The 20,677-nt window shown below is 44.7% G+C and overlaps 2 protein-coding genes across 2 annotated transcripts in view; one reads left to right on the forward strand and one right to left on the reverse strand.

Moving 5' to 3' along the window:
* The first annotated feature begins 2,089 nt into the window (after positions 1-2,089).
* Positions 2,090-10,776, forward strand: PIN4 (peptidylprolyl cis/trans isomerase, NIMA-interacting 4). The gene is made up of 4 exons (XM_032330856.1): positions 2,090-2,250; positions 4,559-4,632; positions 9,863-9,982; positions 10,599-10,776. Exons 1-4 carry the CDS (start codon positions 2,208-2,210, stop codon positions 10,755-10,757), a joined length of 396 nt encoding a protein of 131 aa, XP_032186747.1. The 5' UTR covers positions 2,090-2,207; the 3' UTR covers positions 10,758-10,776.
* A 4,708-nt stretch (positions 10,777-15,484) lies between these two features.
* ERCC6L (ERCC excision repair 6 like, spindle assembly checkpoint helicase) overlaps positions 15,485-20,677 on the reverse strand; it is a 31,470-nt gene continuing 26,277 nt past the window's right edge. Inside the window, exon 3 of the mRNA XM_032330855.1 lies at positions 15,485-20,286. Coding sequence (XP_032186746.1) covers positions 16,647-20,286 — 3,640 coding nt within the window. The 3' untranslated portion in view covers positions 15,485-16,646. The remainder of the gene's footprint in view (positions 20,287-20,677) is intronic.

The raw sequence follows: 20,677 nt of genomic DNA on the forward strand, positions 1-20,677 counted from the left end.
ATGGTTTGTCCCCCTCTAAAGACTTAATTTTTAAGTAATCTCTACACCCAACTTGGGGCTCAAACCCACAACTCTGAGATCAATAATCACGTGCTCCACAGACTGAGCCAGCCAGTCACCCCGAACACTGAAGATTTTATCGTATTTCCTTCCCCATCTTTTTGTGACGCATACTGCATAGTTGCGATTGTACATGATTTTGAATCTGACTGTCCTATAGTGCTTTTGACCTTGAAACCCCCCAGCAGGCCTATGTCCATCCTCTTCTTTGAACTGCTGGTCTCTAGGTACTACTTTGGTAAGTTCAGCCACTTAGAGGCTTGCTTGTTATTATCGCTGCTGTTATCTGCTGGAACACGCAGAGCTCTCACAATGTTCCAGGCACTAAGCTTCTGTCAGGTGCATCTGCCATTTAATGCTGGCTCTTCACTGGGAACTGAACTCTGCTTCATTCCCCCTCTTCATGCCATAACCAGTGGTCACAGGAAAGGCTGTTACTGTGGAAAACCAGAAGTAAAGGGGCCTCCTGGGCTTCTTGCCTGTGGATAAGCTGATGAACATGAGGCCACACTGTTGCTGCCGAAGCCCAACCCCCACCTTCCAGCTGAACTTGAAAAGTCAGTATATGGGCAGGATCCACCTCGGAAGTGGGGGACCAATGATCCTCTCAGCACTGGATGCATTTCCCATCGTTGATCACCCCCAAATGGAAACAAGGAGTGCCCGAGATGTCTTGTGTCCAAATGCCACAGCAGTACAACATAAGGGGGCTGCTTGTTATGTATGAGTTGGGGGTCGGCACAGTCTCAAAAATGCCTGATCCTTTGGGGTGGGAATGAAGCATCCCAAGCGCAGCAAGGCTGTATCCAAAAACTAAACTCTGAACTGGAAGACCTGTATATTCTGGCCGGCAGTGGCAAACTACCAGCAGGGTAGCTTAAGATGGCAAGGGACAGCCATCTTATGGAGTCAAGAAAAAGCCCCGACCTTACATACAAATTGGGAGAAGAGGGTTTGCAGGTAAGGGAAGAAAGTGTGAGGACACAAATTCGAAACTCAGTCATCCTCAGCTAACAGTCTATGAGTTAGTCATTGGTTTATGTGCTTTACAAATTTGAACTTGTTTAATTCTGTTAACATCCTGTAAGTAGGTACTATTATCAACGACTCCATTTTACAGATGATGAAACTGAGCCAAAGAGGGATGAGGTAATTTCCTCAAGGTCACAGAGCTAGTAGCCAGATGGTGGCACAGGGACTGGAGGTGAGGTGGGCTGGCTCCAGAATGCATGCTTTTAAGCATAAAAGCTGCACCATTCCAGAAATTTGGGAAAACACACAGAAACACACGCAACCTGTGCTACTAGCACCACTGGTCCCATTTTGCTGGATAGCCTTCCTGTCTTTCATATGCACGCTTTCCCTTTTTCAGAAAAATGTACCCTATTTCATAGCTTGGTCTGTAACCTTCCTTAAGGCCATTTCCTGTGTATCTACAGACAGCTTTACACTCGTTATTTTAAATGGCGCATATCCTTTTGTGTGGTTGAGACATTATTTATTTAAGCAATACCCTATGGAGGGACATTTAGCCTGCTCGCAATTTTTCCTCCATGACAAGAGGCAGAGGGGTAATAGCATTTTTAAATAAAACTACCTTTTAAATCCAATCACCTACAAACGCAGTCTAAAATTTCAAATGAAAAAACCGCAACGGAGGGCAGGTCTGTGCGTGGGAGGAAGCGAAAAGAGAGAGCCGCCACTGCGGTTCTTCCTCTCTTCCCTTTGTCTGGAGGCCCCACGGGATTGGCTAGAGCCGGCGCCAAGGGACTGCAGAGGCCCACGCCATCCACTACGCACGCGTAGAAGAGCCGGCCGAGAAGTGGGGGAGCATGGGAGCTGGCGCAAATAAGTGCTGGCGACAGAAAAAACAACAACAAAAAAAAACCGCATAGGCGGGGTTTCCCGCCCCTGCTCTACCTTTGGCCTCGCCCCCCAAACTTCTTATTGGTCAGCCATCTTCAGATCCACTGGTCCGAGGGTCCAAGGACCGCGTCTGCCCCAGAATATGCCTGCTTCCAGGGCCGCAGCAAAAACGGTCCGTTTGGGTGCCGTTTTCAGGCATGTGTTCCGGACATGCCCGTGGGGCCTGAAGGGGCTTTGTGCGGCAAACGAAGACTTTGAGGGTTCTGCCGCAAGTTCCGAAGATGCCGCCCAAGGGAAAAAGTGGTTCCGGGAAAGGAGGGAAAGGTAGAGCGGCTGGAGCAACCAGAGAGAATGGGGTCGGGTGAGGAGGAGCTCGCAGACCGGCGACTCCCGGGGTCCGGGACGGGGGCAGCTGGTGGCCAGCGACTAGAGGAGGGTTGACCGGGAAGTGAGAAGTTGGAGGCAATCAGTGCGGACTTCTTTGGAAAGCCTTAATTGAAAAAAGCATAAAAATTAGGTGGTAGATAGGAGAGGACAGAGAATGAAGAGAAAGTTCTGTTTGTTTCTTCAGAATGGAGAAAACCTGAGAGCGAGGCTGACGTGAAGGATCCAGTAGAGTTAGGGAGGTAAGGGTTTAGAGGAGTGAGATTTGAGAAAATAGGGTCCAGGACAGAGGTGGAGAAGTTGACCTTTGAATAGGAGCAGGGTCACGTTATGCTTGAGGTCATAGGGAAAGAGACGAGGATGGGCGTCGTAACGGGGGCCGAAGTGGGGGTGGAGTTGGTCGGGTATCATGATTAATGGCTTCAAATTCTTATTAAAATGGAAGGCAACAGTAATTTTGTAAACTGAGGGGCAGGGACTGAGTGGGGGCCTTGAGAGTGGTAAAGGTTTGGAGTGGCCATTGGGGGTGATGGGAAAAGGAACAAAACACTAATAAAAGGATCAGCCCTCAAGGCTGAGAGCCTAAGGTTGGAAGCCCATGAATTTGTAGAAGACACAATCTACACAGTCTTGATTTACCTGGTAACCAGCAACTGCCATAATATAGGATTGAAAAGAGCTAGATGGAGCCCTGAGCCAAGGTTGAGGGTTTGTTGGACTATAAAAGAATGGCAAAACAAGGTAATTAAGGGTGCCAATGGAAACACAAATGATCAAGCATGGGGTCCAGAAATTTCATAGTCTAGGAGAACATAGCAGGATAAAGGTACAGAAGTGGGGAGTGCTTTCTGTGAAGCCCAAGAGCCAGGGTTGTGGGAGTAAGGCTTGAGAAGACCGGAAGAACATGAAATTGTAGCCAGCGACTGAACTATTAGTTTTTGGTGGCATGGTTCCATCGTGTGCTCTTGGGAGCAGGTGGCCCAGTGTAGAAGGCATGGACATTCAAGAGGGAGGTCCTAAAGTGTGAAGTTAGGCTGTTGGATGGTTCCTCAGCATAGGTGGTGAGGTCATTCAAGGTGATGACGAGAGTGAGGGTGGAAAGGAATCCTGAAACTGCTGCCAGAATCCTCAGTTGGAGGGAGTGAGGTGGCAGTCAATTGGCAGCATCTGGCAGGGGAGAGGATGGGATGACCGGAAGCCATCATCATTCAAGAGTGAACATACAGCAAACCCACTTAAAATGTTGGTGTAGTAAAACTCCTTTGGCAGTAAGATATTCTTAGGTGTTCGGTGGTTGGTGTTTTGGGTTTTCAGTTTAGTTGGATATTGAACAACTGTTGTGTGCCAGGTACTTTGCTAGGCATTGGAGATACTCAGACAAGGAACATGGAGTCTCTTGATTAAAAACTTTTCAGTGGCTCCCTTTTCTAGGATGAATTCCAGGTTCCTTAGTGGGATTCATAGGCCCACGTGCCCCAGCTCTCAGCCCCTCCCTGGACTAATCTCATAACGCTCCCACCTCAGATTGGGCTTCATCTGTAATTTCTGACACATCCCACATTGTTCCACCACCCTGTGTTGTCCCCTCATCCTTGTCCTTTCTTCCTTTGGTCAGCTTCTGCTCATCCAGAAAACCTTCCCTGAGTGGCTGAAATGGCCCTCTATGCTTCTACAGCCTTCTGTCCATAGATTGTAGGTCATTCTCCTAAAGTGATCTGTTTACTTGTGTCTTCCCCAGTAGACTATGAGGTCCGTGAAGGAAGGTACCATGGCTTTTTCATCTTTGTATCCCCAGTGTCGGGAACTTAGTAGTTATTTAGGAAATGTTTATTGAACCGAATATTTAATCCAGCAATAGTTCTTAAGAACATCAGCCCCTAACAGTAAGTACGCTGCTATGAACACAGAAGTTGGCTTATTCGACATCTTACAACAGCTCAGGGATTTGCTCTTAGTGGGCAGGATTTCAAATTGGGTCCAGAGAATCTGGATTGGGCTTTTGGCACTCTCGTTCACCCATCAGCACACTCACTTGTCTGTCCCTTTCCCATGAAGGGTTTCTGTAAGGCACACATTTCTTGTTTTAAGAGAGGTGAGTCACAGATGAATTAGCCACATGTAGTAGGGTGTCTGGAAAAGGGCCCTTTTGAAGTGTGGCTAAGATGGATTATCGGCTCCTATTGTCTTGGCTCTTTGTGTAAGTATCAAGATGCATTTTAAATTAGTACCTGTGATCTCTTCTCTAAAGGGGGAGCAGCCTCTGGGAGTGACAGTTCTGACAAGAAGGCTCAGGGTCCCAAAGGTGGTGGCAGTGCAGTAAAGGTGAGTCACTCGTTCCTTTTTTTTTTAATGTTGAATATCAATAACATATATACACATGTTACTTTGGAATCCAGGAAAGGAAAAAGACAGTATGCTGAACTCATTCTAAGAGGCTAGCCTAATATGGCTGTAGGATCAACATAACATAAAATTGGAAGATAGGGACCAGTCTCATGTATGCAAGGTAATTCCTTTTAAGCGTTTTCTGAAACATCCTACATTTCTTCATACTTTATATTGCTTCTTGAAATGTACACTTCATACATTTTAAGAAATGATAGAGTATTAACAACACAAAAGTATTAAGTACCCTTCATACATATCAAGAAACAATACAAAGTACGAAGAAAATAAGTAAGTGAATGACCTGTCTCTCTGAAGAAAATGATATTTTATAAACCAAGGGCTTAGATAAACAGGCAAAGGCGCAGGTGTCCTCAGAAAGCTCCCCCATGGGTAAGCTACAGGCCAGGGCCCTGACCATGAAAACCGGGGTGGGAGAATAATGACAAATCATTACTTGAAGTACTTGACCCCATCTCAGAGGAGTGTCTGCCCTGGGAAAATACAGTCTGTGAACAACCATACTGCTTTGTGCTATGCAACAAGGCAATATCCATATTTCTGTCAGTACATGGGATCCTATACTTGGGTTTATTCATTCAGTAAGGATTTAATGACAACCGCCTGTCCACCAAGCAGTGTCCAAAGTTCCGGGTCTGTGTAAAAACAGGAGGTAAGAGACGGTTTCTGTTGTCACATGGCAGCTGGAGCAGTGAGGTAAGGAATACATTTCATTGTGCAGTAAGTGCCGTAGTGCATTTACATCCTATAAATCTAGCCAGATGTGCAGCCTGAGAGAGGAATATAGTGTGAGCTGTTCTACTTACTTTTCTACTGCGTGAACCAGGAGTAGAGATGGGAGATGTGAATCTGCTTTTCCATAGTTGATCTCTGGTCTCGTATGAGCATCCAGTTATGTGAAGTGGGATTCTGGCATCTGAAGATAGGTTTTCATGAAGCATGTTCCCTAAAAACCAACCAAGTACTTCATCTGGTTTTCAGCTGAAGAAGTGGTCATTGTTGCCATGGTTTGGAGAGACAGACTCTGTTGGGTTTAATGAGGGCTGATGTGTTGGTGTCCAGTAGGGCATCTTCATAAGAGATGTCATAGGGTAATTTTAGCCATGTGCAGTTTTCACCTCACATGCTGACTTTTCCAAGCACCTGGCCTAGAGATTGCTCTACTGCATGTGAATTTCAAGAGGTTCCTTGCCCTTTCTGGAAAAAAAAATAAGTTCAGTGTGGCTGTGCATGAGGTATGTGGAAAGAAGTGACATGTAATCAGAGCTAAATTCTCTTAACGGACAGTTTTAGACTCACCTTTGTTAAAACAAAACAAAACAAAAACTGTGTACCTTTTACCCTGTTTCCCCAATGGTGGCATCCTACGTCAGACTCTAGAACAATAGTACAACCAGGAAATTGACATTGATGCGGTAAAGATACTGAACATTTCCATCACCCCAAGGATCCTTCTTGTTGCCCTTTGATAGCCATGCCCACGTCCCTCACCTACCTTCCCTCCATCCTTCACCCCTGACAGCAACTAATCTGTTCTTTCTGTTTATAATTTCACAAATGTTACATGAATGGAGTGATGCAGTATGTAACCCTCCGGCTTTTTCTGCTATCAGTGTAATCCTCTGGAGAGCTCTTTCAAGTTGTTTTATGTACCAGTAGTCTGTTCCTTTCTATGGCTGCGTAGTGTGCCATATGATGCAGTGTGCCAGATTATATGGAACGGATGTGCCATATAATGTTTAACTGTTCACCTTCCAGAGGACATCTGGGTTGTTTCCAGTGTTTGTAAAGGTCCCAGCCAGGAGAGGACCCTGGAATCCTCCTGCCTTTCAGGGGCTATGCTCCTTCCACATCCTGCCCTTCTGCTTTCAGCCCCCTTCTGAGCCCACACCCTGCCCTTTCTCGGTAGAGCTGTGCAGATTCTGAAATCCACCCGCTGAACAGCTTCCGTCCTTTCCCTTCACTTCCTGCCTCCCCCAATCTTGTTCTGTTCTCTGCGTGCAGACCTCAAGCCCTCAAGCCCACCTACGCTCCCCACCTTCTCCCCAGCTTCGTGTCTGTTGTCCAAGCCCCATGTGTCCTGTGAGCTGGAAATTAGATCAGAGAGCTTGACCACTGGGTCTGGGAGCCCCGACTCTTTTTCCTTGTGGTCATCTGCTGCATCCACCTGCCAAACTACAACTTGGGATCAGTCCAGTGGTCTGCTTCCCTTCCCTTTAAGCCCAGAGGTGCTGGACCCTGCCAGAGAGTCACACAGCCTCGGGAATTGGGACCCCCCCCCACTCCTGGTCTCTGATCTTCACCATGCCCTCAGTTCTGCGCAGTGATCCTTTGCCGCTCACCTGCAGCCAGCCACCCACTACCCTGCTCTAGTCAGTCAGCAGATAACCGTCCAGTGGTTCTGAACCCCGGTGTATGTTGGATTCCTCTAGACAACTTCTAAAACTACCAGTGCCTGGGGTCCCACCCCAGACCGGCTGCCTCAGAATCTCCAGGTGCTGGGGCCTGGACCTTGATGGATTTTTTTTAGCAGCGCTGAGGATGGTTCTGACGTGCTGCCAGGATTGAGAAACACCGATCAGTCTTACAGGATTGGTGTGAGGAATTCACGCGAGAACGCACAGAAAGTGCTTTGCACAGTACCCAGCAAATACTAACTTGTAAATATTGTTTAATTTTCACACAAAAATGGAAACCAGACCTGTCGACAGGAACTCAGTGGCCTTCCAGCCCCCTCCCAACAGTTCTCTTCACCCATACCTTCCTCTGCTGTCTTCTCAGCTTTTTTTCTTTAAGGCCAGTGAATTTTCAAGCAGTTCTCTGAATGCCACACAGGCTCCTTCATTAGCTCCACGCTCTTTTGTTGCTATGTCTTAAGCCTTTCCCTCTTCACTGCGTCTTTCCCTTTATTCTAAGATTATGCCCAGGGACCTTAAAAATAGATACATGTCTGTGACCTTTCAAGAGCCCTTTCTCCTTTTCTGACTTAGCTGGGGGAGACTGCCCCCCCACCTCCCATTACTTCCTTCATCTGCCTGCCACAGTCTGGCTTCTGCACTTTCTGCTCTTCTGAAACTGCTTTTGCTAAAGTCATCGATCACTCAGTGCTAAATTGATTTACTTCTTCCCTGATCACTCCGCAGCATTGAAGCCTGTTGGCCATTTCCTTCTTGAAACTATCTTTTGCGGGGCGCCTGGGTGGCTCAGCAGGTTGAGCTTTTGCCTTCAGATCAGGATCCCAGGGGCCTAGGATCAAGTCCCGCATCGGGCTCCCTACTCAGTGGGGAGCCTGCTTCTCCCAGTCTCTCTTCCCGCCCCTCCCCCTGCTTGTGCTCTCTCGCTTTCAAATAAACAGATAAATAAATAAAATTTGAAAAAAGAAAGGAACTGTCTTTTGCCTTGGTTTTGTTAACATGCCTTTCCTGCCCATCTGGCCTTTCCTTTGTGCTTTGCTTTATTGAGCATCTTTCTTGGCTTATGGCTTCAATGTCCATATTCTCCAAGGCTGTCTTTAGCTCGCTGTTTCTCCTCTTCTCATTGTGTGTAGCCTTCCTGGGTCGTCTCCTCACCTCCTGTAGCATCCACATACTACCTCTACGCTGATCACTTCCAGGTCCTCTCTAGGGGTTGGCTCTCTCCAAGATGCTATCCTCCACAGTTGCCGGTCACTCAGTCACATTGCAGAGCCCATAGGTACCACGGACTCGGTATGTCTAATCTGTCAGGCTGTCCAGATTAGAATACTTGTTTATTCATTTATGACATGTTGGGTGGTATCCCTTCTCTGTGATCATCCATGCTGTCATTCAGTGTCCAGCAACTGAACCAACGAGAAGGTTGCTTTGTGAGTATGGAACCATAAAGAGGGAAGCATTCTCGAAGCGGTTGTAGCTAGGCCAAGCTGAGGTCTGATGAACCATCCTTGTTTCCCAACACGTATCTCTCCAGTGTCCAGACGGTCTCTGTCTTCCTGGACAGTGCTGGGCACATTCTATAGAAGTCTGCCTCTCTGAGCCCTGCCTTTTGACAGATTCTTTCCTGTGTATCTCCTCCAGTCAGGAAGTACTCCTTTGAGCCTAGAATCCCCTTGCCCCAATTTTAGGAGTCGGACCCTGAGGCCAACCATGATTTGCTTGTCTCTGCATTTATAAGGGAGAGAGCTCTATCCCCCAACCTGGTGTATCATTTACAGTAGGAAACCATGGATTGTGTTTGAATGAGAAATTGGGAATCCTGCAGAACAGCTCCCTTGACAAAATCATTTCTAAAGATAGAGTGGTTTTGTTTTGTTTTGTTTTGTTTTTTTAAACAACATGGCTTTGGGGCACCTGGGTGGCTCAGTGGGTTAAAGCCTCTGCCTTCTGCCAGGTCCTGGGATCGAGCCCCGCATCGGGCTCTCTGCTCAGTGGGGGGCCTGCTTCCTCCTCTCTCTCTGCCTGCCTCTCCACCTACTTGATCTCTGTCTTTCAAATAAATAAATAAAATCTTAAAAAAAAGAATAAAATTGGCTTACATGAATGGCTTTATGTAAACATAGGTCAAATTTAAATACTTCTTTAGGGATGAGTATTGTTAATCAACATACAATTCTTTTTCAAAGTGCCTAATTGTGAGGCTTTATACATTGGACCTCTTTTGGTAAAAAAGGGTTTCCTAGTAGGTTTTTTAATGTCTTCCCCCACTCTGATGAAGTAATGGCTAACCTTTATTGAGTACTAACTGCTTTATCTCAGTCTTCACTACCCTTTGAGAACATGAAGGAACTATTATTATCTTGGGGCACAAACAGGGAAACACTTGGAGGTTTAAGAAGGTGCCTACAGTCATACAGCAGAGCTGGGATTTGACTCGAGGGCCCGAGCTTTCAACCCTTACATCTCTTCCTCTTACCAATGAAGTACATGGTAAAGATGGGAGCTTCCCCCAGCCCAGTGCCCACTTACCATCTCAGTCAGAGTTCCGAGATAGTGTCTTGACATGAGAAATGGGTTTGTGGCTGTCACTGTGAGCAGACTGCCAGGATTCTGTTGCCGTGAACCTGATGTATGTTTTCGATAATGTGGGTAATCCAGACATGACTGCTGTACATTGAGAAAGGGGATCATTTGGATATCCCAGACTATGTGAACATACTTTCTCCTTGCAGGTCAGACACATTCTGTGTGAAAAACATGGGAAAATCATGGAAGCCATGGAAAAGTTAAAGTCTGGAATGAGATTCAATGAAGTGGCCACACAGTATAGTGAAGATAAAGCCAGGCAAGGGGTATGGTGCTGTTGTCATTTAAAATGATCTCCCCGGGGCACCTGGGTGGCACAGTCACTTAAGCATCTGACTCTTGGTTTCAGCTCAGGTCGTGATCTCGGGGTTCTGGGATTGAGCCCCGCGTCAGGCTCTGTGCTTAGTGCAGAGTCTGCTTGAGATTAACCCTCTGCCCCTCCTGCTTGTGCATGCTCTCTCTCTCTCAAATAAATCAATAAATCTTAAAAAAAAAAAAACTCTCCCCCATGGAGGATACACAGCAGTAGGGATTATTTATGTTTTGCCATTAATTTTAGCCATATCTTGGCTTAAAGTTCTTAAAAGCAGAAATGTGCAACTTGTGAACAGTTGTGTACAGGTTACCTGTGTCTAAAACTAGGCATTACCAAATGGGCACAGCTAACAGACACCCAGCAACATTGTGAGTGTGTATTGTGTTCAGTCCAGGGTTGGATCTCTTCCACCCATTTGTCCTTGGTGAGCCCACTTCTTTGCAGTCCAGGTGAACGAACCTAGGAACCTTACTATTCGTTTTGGGAAATTCTCAAGGTACGGTAGTACAGTAGAACTGTTTCCTCTTTGGGGCCACCTGACCTCACATATCTTTTGGGTTTTTCAGGGCGACTTGGGTTGGATGACCAGAGGTTCCATGGTGGGACCATTTCAAGAAGCAGCATTTGCCTTGCCTATAAGTGGGCTGGATAAGCCTGTGTTTACAGACCCTCCAGTTAAGACAAAATTTGGATATCATATTATTATGGTTGAAGGGAGAAAATAAAATTGTACAAAAGACTGAATGTTTTATACGTTCTGTTTGTTTCTTTAAAAGGTGTTGAGTAATCCTTGTATTTTATGAACTCTGTCATTATGGCTTTGTAGGCACAAAACAGGTGCAGAAGGGTTAGCGTACACTGTAGCAGGTGTTCTCACAGGGGCACCTGGCTGGCTCAGTTGGTAGAACATGTGACTCGATCTCAGGGTTGTGACTTCGAGCCCCACACTGAGCATAGAGTTTACTTAATAATTAAAAAAAAAAAAGATGAGTCACGCAGACTCCTTTTAACCCGTAGTCTCTTCCCTCCCACAACTATTCTCTCTTGGTTCTCAGTATATCCTGTAAGTTAATTTAAAAACCATCTCTAGGGGTGCCTGGGTGGCTCAGTGGGTTAAAGTGTCTGCCTTCTGCTCAGGTCATGATCTCAGGGTCCTGGGATTGAGCCCTGCATTGTGCTCTCTGCTCATTGGGGAGCCTGCTTCCCCCTCTCTATCTATACTTGTGATCTATCTCTCTCTGTCAAATAAATGGATGAATCTTCAAAAAAAAAAAATCTCTAGGGGAGCCAAATACTAGTTCACACTATTCACACATTGAGTTGGATATCAAATAGATGGATTAGCATATGAAAATCAAAATAAGTTCCTAGATACTTGTTTTCCAAATTAGCCAATTTGGATTTGCCAGGACAGTGATTCGCTCCATTGTCTTAATACTATACACTATATAATGGCCATTCAATATGAGCTCTTTTATTTAATTTTTTAAAAGATTTTATTTATTTATTTGAGTGAGAATACACAAGCAGCGGGGAGAGGAAGAAGCAGGCTCCCTGCTGAGCTGGGAGCCCGACATAGGGCTCGATCAGAGGACCCTAGGATCATGACCAGAGCCAGAGGCAGATGCTTAATCAACTGAGCCATTCAGGCGCCCCTGAATTCTTTTTTTTTAATTTTTAAAGATTTTATTTATTTATTTGACAGAGATCACAAGTAGGCAGAGAGGCAGGCAGAGAGAGGGGGAAACAGGCTCCCCACTGAGCAGAAAGCCTGATGTGGGACTTGATCCCAGGACCCCGGGACCATGACCTGAGCTGAAGGCAGAGGCTTTAACCTACTGAGCCACCCAGGTGCCCCTGAACTCTTTTGTTTTTAATGAACTCTTCCTTTTTTAAATTTTTTATTTAAATTCAGTTTAGTTAACATATAGTATATTAGTTTCAGGGGTAGGGTGTAGTGACTGACTCATCAGTTGCATGTAACACCCAGGGCTCATTCCATCAGGTGCCCTCCTTAATGCCCACCACCCACTAACCCTTTTATCCTACCCTCCTCCCCTAGAGCAGTTCTCAATTTGTTTCCCATAGTTAAGACTCTCTTATGGTTTGCCTCCCTCTCTGCTTTTATCTTACTTTTTCCTTCCCTTCCCCCGTTTTTCTTAAATTCCACGTATGAGTGAAATCATTATGAAATCTTTTTAAATAAGCCTTTCCTGAAGGAAAGAGCAATCAGTTCTACCAGTTGTTTGTACTAGACTAAGCAGCCAGTGCTCTGTGTATCTGCATTTTTAAATTTTACAGTGCCATATTTATGACCTACAAAAGAGTACAAGTAATATTATAAATACTAGACTGCTTCAAAAATAAAATTTTGCCAGGGGTGCTTGCGTGGCTGTCAGTCAAACATCCAGCTCTTGATCTCAGCTGAGATCTCAGTCTCAGGGTCCTGAGTTCAAGCCCTGTGTTAGCCTCCACACTAGCCCACCTAAAAAAATAAATAAAAATAAAACTTGTTTTTAAATAAAATAAAACTTGGCCAATACCACATGTGATTCTTTACAGTGATTTTTTTTAAAGATTTATTTATTTGACAAACAGAGATCACAAGTAGGCAAAGAGGCAGGCAGAGAGAGGGGGAAGCAGGCTCCCTGCTGAGCGGAGAGCCCGATTTGGGGCTTGATTCCAGGACCCTGAGCCAAAGGCAGAGGCTTAACCCATTGAGCCACCCAGGCGCCCCAACAGTGATTCTTTTGACACACTGTTCTCCTTCAGCTGCATTTGACATGTAAGTTTCTAATTTTAGAGGAGTTTCTGGGCATCTCCAGAAGGTTATACCTCTGTGAGATTTTCCCCACCAAGGTGACTAACAAACAGATGCCCCAGTCCCTGAGTACAGATAAACCGGTATGATACTGAGACATGTTCAAAATAGTAGGCACAAGATGATGAAATGGTTTTAAAAACCCCATTCAAAACCGTGTCTCTAAATAAGGGCCGTAAATTCTGAAATCCTTAGATGCATGAGACATGATCTAGTTGGCATCCTTTTCTCAGGACATTGGTTTACCCAGGATACTAAGTAAATGCCTTTTGCATAGGTGTCACTGACAAAAAGAAGCCAGAGTGCTGGAAAGGTAAAGTAGAAAAAGCAAACTAATTTGTGGCATGGAGAAAGAAAGCAGTTATAGCTAGCTTGTGAGGAAGTAGAGCAGGAATGGGTCTCTGACAGCAAGCAAACCCTTGGGAAGTTAACTTTGAACTGGCAACTAAGGTTCTAAAACATGCATTCAGTCCTGCTTTAAAACTGCATCTTTTTCATTAAGTTTGATGCTTAATGAACCAACTTCATTCAGGGTAAAATAATTGCAAATTAAATCCAAAAATGTGATCTTGCTTTTTACCTATGAGATTGGCAAAGTTCAAAACATTTAACATATTGTTGACAAGAGCATGAGGGAATAGGTATTCGTGTTGTAGAAATGTACATCATAACCTCTATGGAGAACAGTTTGGCAATACCTATCAAAATTATAAATACACCCCTTGACCCAGAAACTCCATTGCTAAGAATTTATCTGTAGGTATAATCATATGTATAAAAGGTACAAGGATATTCATCAAGTGTCCGTTGGAAATAAACTGAAGATCCATCAATAAATGATAAATGATATACCCATTCAATAAGATATACAGCTGTGTTAAAAATTAACAACTATGACGCAGAACAGGGTGTGTAGTGTACTATCATTTGGGTAAAAACATATATATACATATGTGTACTTGTGCTTGTCCATACATAGTGGGTCCTTGGGAGTAGCAATCCAGAACTGGGGGGCTGGGGTAGGTAAGAGACTTTATCTCATACCCTTGGATCAGGGCTCTTCATCTCTTTTGTGCCATGGAGCCCTTAGGCAGTTTGCCTAAGTGCTCAGAATCCCTTCTCAGAAAGTTGCTTTTGAGTAAAGTAGGGGCGCCTGAGGGGCTCAGTTGGTTAAGTGTCTGCCTTTAGCTCAGGTCATGATCTCAGGGTCCTGGGATCTAGCCCCACATCAGGCTTGCTGCTCGGCAGGGATCCTGCTTCTCTCTCTGCCTGCCACTCCTGCTTGTGCTCTGTCAAATAAGTAAAATCTTTAAAAAAAAATAAACAAAGTAAAATATGTAGGATTACAAAAGATACCAATTATACTGAAACAGTAATCTAAACACAGTTGACCCTTGAACACAGATTTGAACTGTGTGGGTCCACTTACACAGATTGGGTTTTTTTTTTAATATTTTACTTATGAGAGGGAGAACTAGAGCATCAGAGGCAGAGGGAGAGGCAGATTCCCCGCTGGGCAGGGACCCCAACAGGACCCCGAGCCAAAGGCAGACGCTTAACCATCTGAGCCACCCAGGCGCCCTGTTTTTTTTTTTTCTTTGACAAACATAGTATAGTACTATAAATGTATTTTCCTTATGACTTCCTTAACTTTTTCTCTAGCTTACTTTATTGTAGGGACACAATATATAATACAGATAACATGAAAAAATACATTTTTCAACTGTTTATGTTATCAGTAAGGCTTGAGGTCAACAGTAGGCTACTAGTAGTTAATTTTTGAGGCATCAAAAGTTGTATGTAGGGGCACCTGGGTGGCTCAATGGGTTGAGCCTCTGCCTTCAGCTCAGGTCATGATCCCAGAGTCCTGGGATCAAGCCCCGCATCGGGCTCTCTGCTCCGCGGGGAGTTTGCTTCCCTCCCCCCCACCACCCCGCCTGCCTCTCTGCCTATTTGTGATCTCTGTCAAATAAATAAATAAATAAAATCTTAAAAAAAAAGTTGTATGTAGATTTTCGACTGTGTGGAGAAGTTGATACTGCTGACACCCCCGTTGTTGGAAGGGTTAACTGTAGTTTCTAAACTTTTTATATACAATTCATATATTTATTGATCGACTTTTAAAGATTTTATTTGACAGCAAGATAGAGCCAGAGAGCACAGTGGTAGGAATGGCAGAGGGATAAGGAGAAGCAGGCTCCCTGCCTAGGGAGCTCGATGTGGGGCTTGATCCCAGGACCCTGGGACTGACCTGAGGCAAAGGCAGATGCTTAACAGAGCCACCAAGGCGCCCCCAACTAATACATTTACATTTTTTAATATATATATACATACATACATATACACACATACATGTATGTATGTATGTATATATACATGTATGTATACATGTATGTATATATACACGTATATCTCATCTCAGCGAAAAATATATGTGTATATATATACATACATATATATACACACATATATATATATATGACACATTTTCCTGAGTTCTGTGTGCTATTCTAGCAAATTACTGAACCTGAAGTACAGTCAGGGGAGTCCTCAATTTATAGCCATCCTGGACGGAAGTATGGATGACAGGGGGACCCAGTACTAGCAACTGGCACCAGAAGCAAGGGCAGTTTTATGAGAGTGAGCCTTTAAACCTGTGGAATCTGACCCTAACTCCAGGTAGTGTCCAAACTGAGTCGGACTGTGGGACATCCAGTGGCTCTCTGCAGAGAACCTGAGAGGCTGTTTGGTTTGGAAAACCTCCACCGATTTGGGGTCTGAAGTGTCATCAGTAAAAACAGCTCAGTACATTCAGTGCAGTAAAGACAGTTTATTATAATGTTCCACTAGGTAACACATGGTTTAAAAAAAAAAATCCATTTCACGCCCTGCTATGTGATCTTGGGTGGGTCACAGCCACATTGAGCCTTAGTTTCCTCAACTAAATCAATGTAAATGCCACTGTCAAACTCAAAGGATGATGGCGAGGATTAAACAAGAAACCTGTGTATAGTACCCAGTACACAGGAGGTACTCCACAGATGCTAGTTCTGGGTCTCGAGTACGGGGTGTAGAGTGCTATACTGGGCTTGGGGTTTCTGAGAGGCAACCAAACTCCTTCTCAGACCACCACCCAAAGACAATGCACTGGCCTGGGACAGAGCACAGTTGGTGGTGAGTGAAGAATGGCAAAGTTGGCGGCAAAGTGACTCCAGAGTAGGGTACCAGGGAGAACAGAGCCTAGCCCCAGGGACCCGAGCCCAGCCTTCTGCTGTATGGGCATGAAATAGCACGGTAATAAGCCAGTCTTAGATTTAGAATTCTAGTAAGCTCCTGCTTCAACTCAGGAACTTATGTATGCATTTGCTTGTGCCATCTCAGCGAAAGAAAGTGAATGGAAAAGGAAACACTTGAGAGTAACTTTACTGTTCTTATCTAGACAGAAGGGACCCCTTCCAAAATAAAATTAAGAATGGCCAGAATAACTTCACAAAAACTTTTCTAGATATAACGGAGTTGAGTGTATTGAGTGTGTCTAAAAGAAAAAGGTTAAGACTGTTCAAGGAAAGTGGTATTAACCTAGTGTTCAGAATTCTAGAATGTATGTATGGAGCGGGGGAGGTAGGAACGAGTACGGGGTAAAGGCTGAATGTACAGAACAGTTAAAAACAAAACCTTGCTTTTCAAGACCTCTCTCACCTCAAGCCTAAATGCTTCATGCTCCCCAAGACCCAGTCACAGGAATGCATGCATTCACACTCAGCATTTCACTTTACCAACATACAGGTTAGTCTCAGATTTTATTAAGTTGCTTATACAAACTTAACGTCATGAGCATGACTTCCGGGTCGGCACTTTTTATGTCAAGCGCTTTCACGAAGCAGTTTAAGGCCTCCTGTATTTGCCCACGCTCTTTCAGTTCTTTCCCACGGATTACAAGAGTCTCGTAGTCAGTCCCAGACTCTGCTGCCTCCTTCTGGGGAGAATCACGCGACTGCCCACTGGACAAAGGCTCGGGGTCACCAGGAGGGCTAGTTAACCGGCAGGACTCGTTCTCTGAAGGCAGCGTTTCACCAGGAGGCCCTTCTGTGCTCTCTGAGGCTTCGCCACTGCTCTTCTCTGCTCCTTCCTTGGAATCACCTGCTGCAGCCTCTGCTCCACTGCTGCTGTCAGGCTCTTCCTCCATATCCTCCACGTAATCTAAAACCACATTGACAAGAGACCTCCTAGAAGCCAGGGATCGTCTAGGGTGGAGGGACTTACTTACACTATCAGGGATGTTTGGTGAGAAGAACCTTCCTGAGGGACTGATGTCACTTTTGGGAGTCGAAGCATCGAACTGTTTCATAGGTAAGAACAGAAAGGGAGAGGTGGTGAGTGCATATGTGCTTGAAGTATCTTTAAAAGTATCGTCTTCATCTTCACCATCTGAAATGATCCTTCTGGCTTTCCTTCTGCCTCTCACGTTACCCACTACTTCTTCCGGCTCGTCATTGGTCTCCAAAAGATCCGCACTGAGATGTGCTTTGTCCCACTCAAGCTCTGCCTGAGAATGTGCTGCAGAACCACACAAGCTCTTTTCGTCCTCAGCGTGCTGTGAAGACTGCCTGGAAAGATTTTGTCTGCTGTCTGCAGAGTCTTCCAAAAAAAGATTGAAATCACATGCATACTGCGATGAGGAGGCTATACGTTCCTCTTCCAACTTGGTCACATTTGCTTGAGTGTCCTGCAGCACACTGTGGGATGCTGACAAGTCGCCATCGGCTCTTCTGATTACAGATGTGTTAGGTTCTGTTTGACTTTCAAGGGTCATGGGACTCACGGGCCAGAGGTTGCAGTGTGGTAATGTCTCAGCAGCGTTTGGTTGCTTTGGATCTGGTCCCAGATCAGCTCCAACTGCTTTGCTCGGTAGAAAGTTAAAATCTCCCAGAGGGTTCTCTTGCAGCGTCCCCCGTGTTGGCCCCTCTCGCAATGCCTCCGTTTGTAGAACCATTCCCAACGAGTTGGTCCAGATTTCATCTACACTCCCATAACCCTCAGGTAAAGCAGCTACAGAACCAGCATCGGATGTCCTTTCGGGGGGGTGACTACCGTCTTGCGAGACGGTAACATTCATCTTTATACTGGAGATGTCTTGATTCTCACTCTCTTCAGGCAGATCATCAATGATGACACTCGCCATTTGGGAACTGATTTCTTCTTCCTGGGTATGATAAGTGGGTAGAAGTAGTGAATGTCGAGGCTGCAGTTTATTCAGTTCAGGGCATTTCTTCTTCATTTGAGAAGAGAAGAGGGGTTCTGTCAGCCAAGTCCCCTCATTTCCAGCTCTTTGTCTTCTGGTTAAAAGCTCTGTATTTTGAGACTCTAATTCCACAAGGAACTGAGCTTTCTGAACCCTTTGTTGAATATAATGGGATTCTTCAATCACGTCGAGCTCTTCTTTAACAGACAGATCACGTGTGTACATCAAGTCATGGTCTGAGATTCCAGCTATCCCCAAAGAGTGCAGGTAGGCAATATGTTCATCCAGTATCTTATCAGATCTCCTCTGGGCAGCATGCAAAGATTGAAGCTGCAGCTGGGTTGCAGAGTGCTGAAAATCCTCAATGGTGAAGAGCTCTCTTAATTCTTGTTTCGTAAAATACCGGAAAGGGTTCTTCTTGTCGCCAGTAGTTTGCCTTATTAGTGAGTCCTTGAAAACCTGTCTTCTGTATATTTTTTCCTCTACAGTCCCACAAGTAATCAGCCTATAAACTACAACATTTTCCTTTTGGCCAATTCGGTAGACTCTGTCCACAGCTTGAGCGTCAGTTGCAGGATTCCAGCTCGGGTCAAAAATGACCACTCTGGTTGCTGCAGTCAGTGTTAAGCCAACACCACCTACCTGAGTGGTAAGCAGAAAAACAGAGTACTCTCTATTTTGCTGGAATAAGTTAATTCTTTTTTCTCGTTCCACAAGATGAGTAACTGTCCCATCGATTCGCAGTATCTTAAAGTGCCGATTCTTTAGCAGGTGTTCGATGATGTTCAGAATCTGTCTTGACTGGGAAAACACCAGAGTTTGATGCCCTTCATCTCGCAGTCGCTTTAACAGCTCTATCAGAAATACCATTTTTCCAGATTCTTCCATCAGTGCATCATCAGTTATCTGATCAATGTGGCCCACATCTGAGGAATCTTCCCCTTCATTTTCACCTTGAACAGAGAATTGCACAGACCCTAAATTCAACAAATGACAAGCTCGTGCAGAGAGCAGCCTAGGATGATCACACAGCTTCTTTAAGACACCTAGCTCAGCCAGGGGTGAGCGTGTCTCCATTAAAAGCTCCTTGATATGATCTAGAGACACAAATTTCCTGTATATTTCTTCTTGTAAAGGCACAAGACGTATCCAAATAATTAAGTCATTTTTCCTGGAAAGAGAAGGCATTTCACAAATGGCACCAACATCTGGATTCTCTGCACTAAGTCTGACCTCTGGGGTGCTTGACTTTTTCTTTTGTACCTCTTCTTTTGTCCTCCTGAGAAAATAGGGTTTTATGATTGCCATCAAGTTTTCAGATATTTTAAATCCTAAGGCTTTTTCCCCTGGGGTAGCATCCTTCTCTCGTGCTCTCGTAATAGGATTTTCATACTCCATCTTAAAAGTTTTTAATGTTCCTAGCAGGGACCCTTGACAAGCAAAATCAAACAGGGACCACAGTTCTTGTAAATTATTCTGGATTGGGGTTCCTGTGAGGAGGATGCGATTCCTGGCAGGGACAGCGCGAGCACATATCGCTGACTTAGTGGATGAGGTTTTTATTTTATGTGCTTCGTCAAGGATGACATAGTCCCACACAAACTCTTGGCCATTCAAGCTTGAAAGCTGCTGCCAGTTATTGATTAACATTTGATAAGTGGTGATAATGACACCATTCCTTTGCTGAATCCGACTGAGGTTTCTGGTACGTTCATCCTTACTCGGACCGTGAAAGGTTTTGACTCTCATTCCTGGAGTCCACTTAACAAACTCTTTTATCCACGTGCTAATGAGATTAGTTGGCATGATGAGCAGCACGTGATTCACAAGTGTAGCATCAAACATACCAGAAAGGAAAGCAATGATTTGAACAGTCTTCCCTAATCCCATATCATCTGCTAAGATGCCTCCTTTTCTTCCGTCCCTATATAGGCTATAGAGGAAAGCTACACCTTCCTTCTGGTGCTCAAACAGTTGGTTGTGCAGTTCTCGATAAAGCAGCAGGCCAGAGTTGCACACATCTGTGAATTCATCATCTTCATGTTCTGCCAACTCCTCCAAGGCTTCCTGTATTTTTTGGATTCTGCTCATCACCTTTTCATTGGGGAAAATGTCCTTTGCCAAATTGAAAAGTTTAAAAGCTTCTTCCAGATCCCCATTCTTAGTTGCTTCTTTGGCCTCTTTCACATATCTGTTTAAAAAAAGGTAAATAAAAGATATAGATAAAGATATAGGGAGAGAGAGATTAGAGAGGAAGGAAACAGATTGAACATTCAATCTAAGAACACTTTAGGGTCCATTTTGGAATCAGAACTGCAGTTGGGCTTTTAATATCCTCAATTCAGGATGGAAAAGATTAGCACAGAAGATGCCAATGAAAGCTGACATCACTTAAGACACACACCCACCAGACACCGCCAGCAACAACTTCAGGCACTGCTTGTGAGAAATGTATGTGCAAAGGTTATTGGTTCCATGGTATTTAAGAAAAAATGCCACCCATAATAAGTATGGAGTGATATTTTCTTGTAAAATCAAGCAGCCAACCCAAATCATGGGAGCGTGGAAACGGGAAAGATACC

This window comes from Mustela erminea, chromosome X (assembly GCF_009829155.1).
Source record: "Mustela erminea isolate mMusErm1 chromosome X, mMusErm1.Pri, whole genome shotgun sequence".
Taxonomy (NCBI): Eukaryota; Metazoa; Chordata; class Mammalia; order Carnivora; family Mustelidae; genus Mustela; species Mustela erminea.

Bases quoted from the DNA above. Each gene is read 5' to 3' on its own strand.
- PIN4 (XM_032330856.1), top strand. From the start codon at position 2,208: ATGCCGCCCAAGGGAAAAAGTGGTTCCGGGAAAGGAGGGAAAG. The intron at 2,251-4,558 runs GTAGAGCGGCTG...TCTTCTCTAAAG, and splicing joins TTCCGGGAAAGGAGGGAAAG to GGGGAGCAGCCTCTGGGAGT. The intron at 9,983-10,598 runs GTATGGTGCTGT...TGGGTTTTTCAG, and splicing joins AAGATAAAGCCAGGCAAGGG to GGCGACTTGGGTTGGATGAC.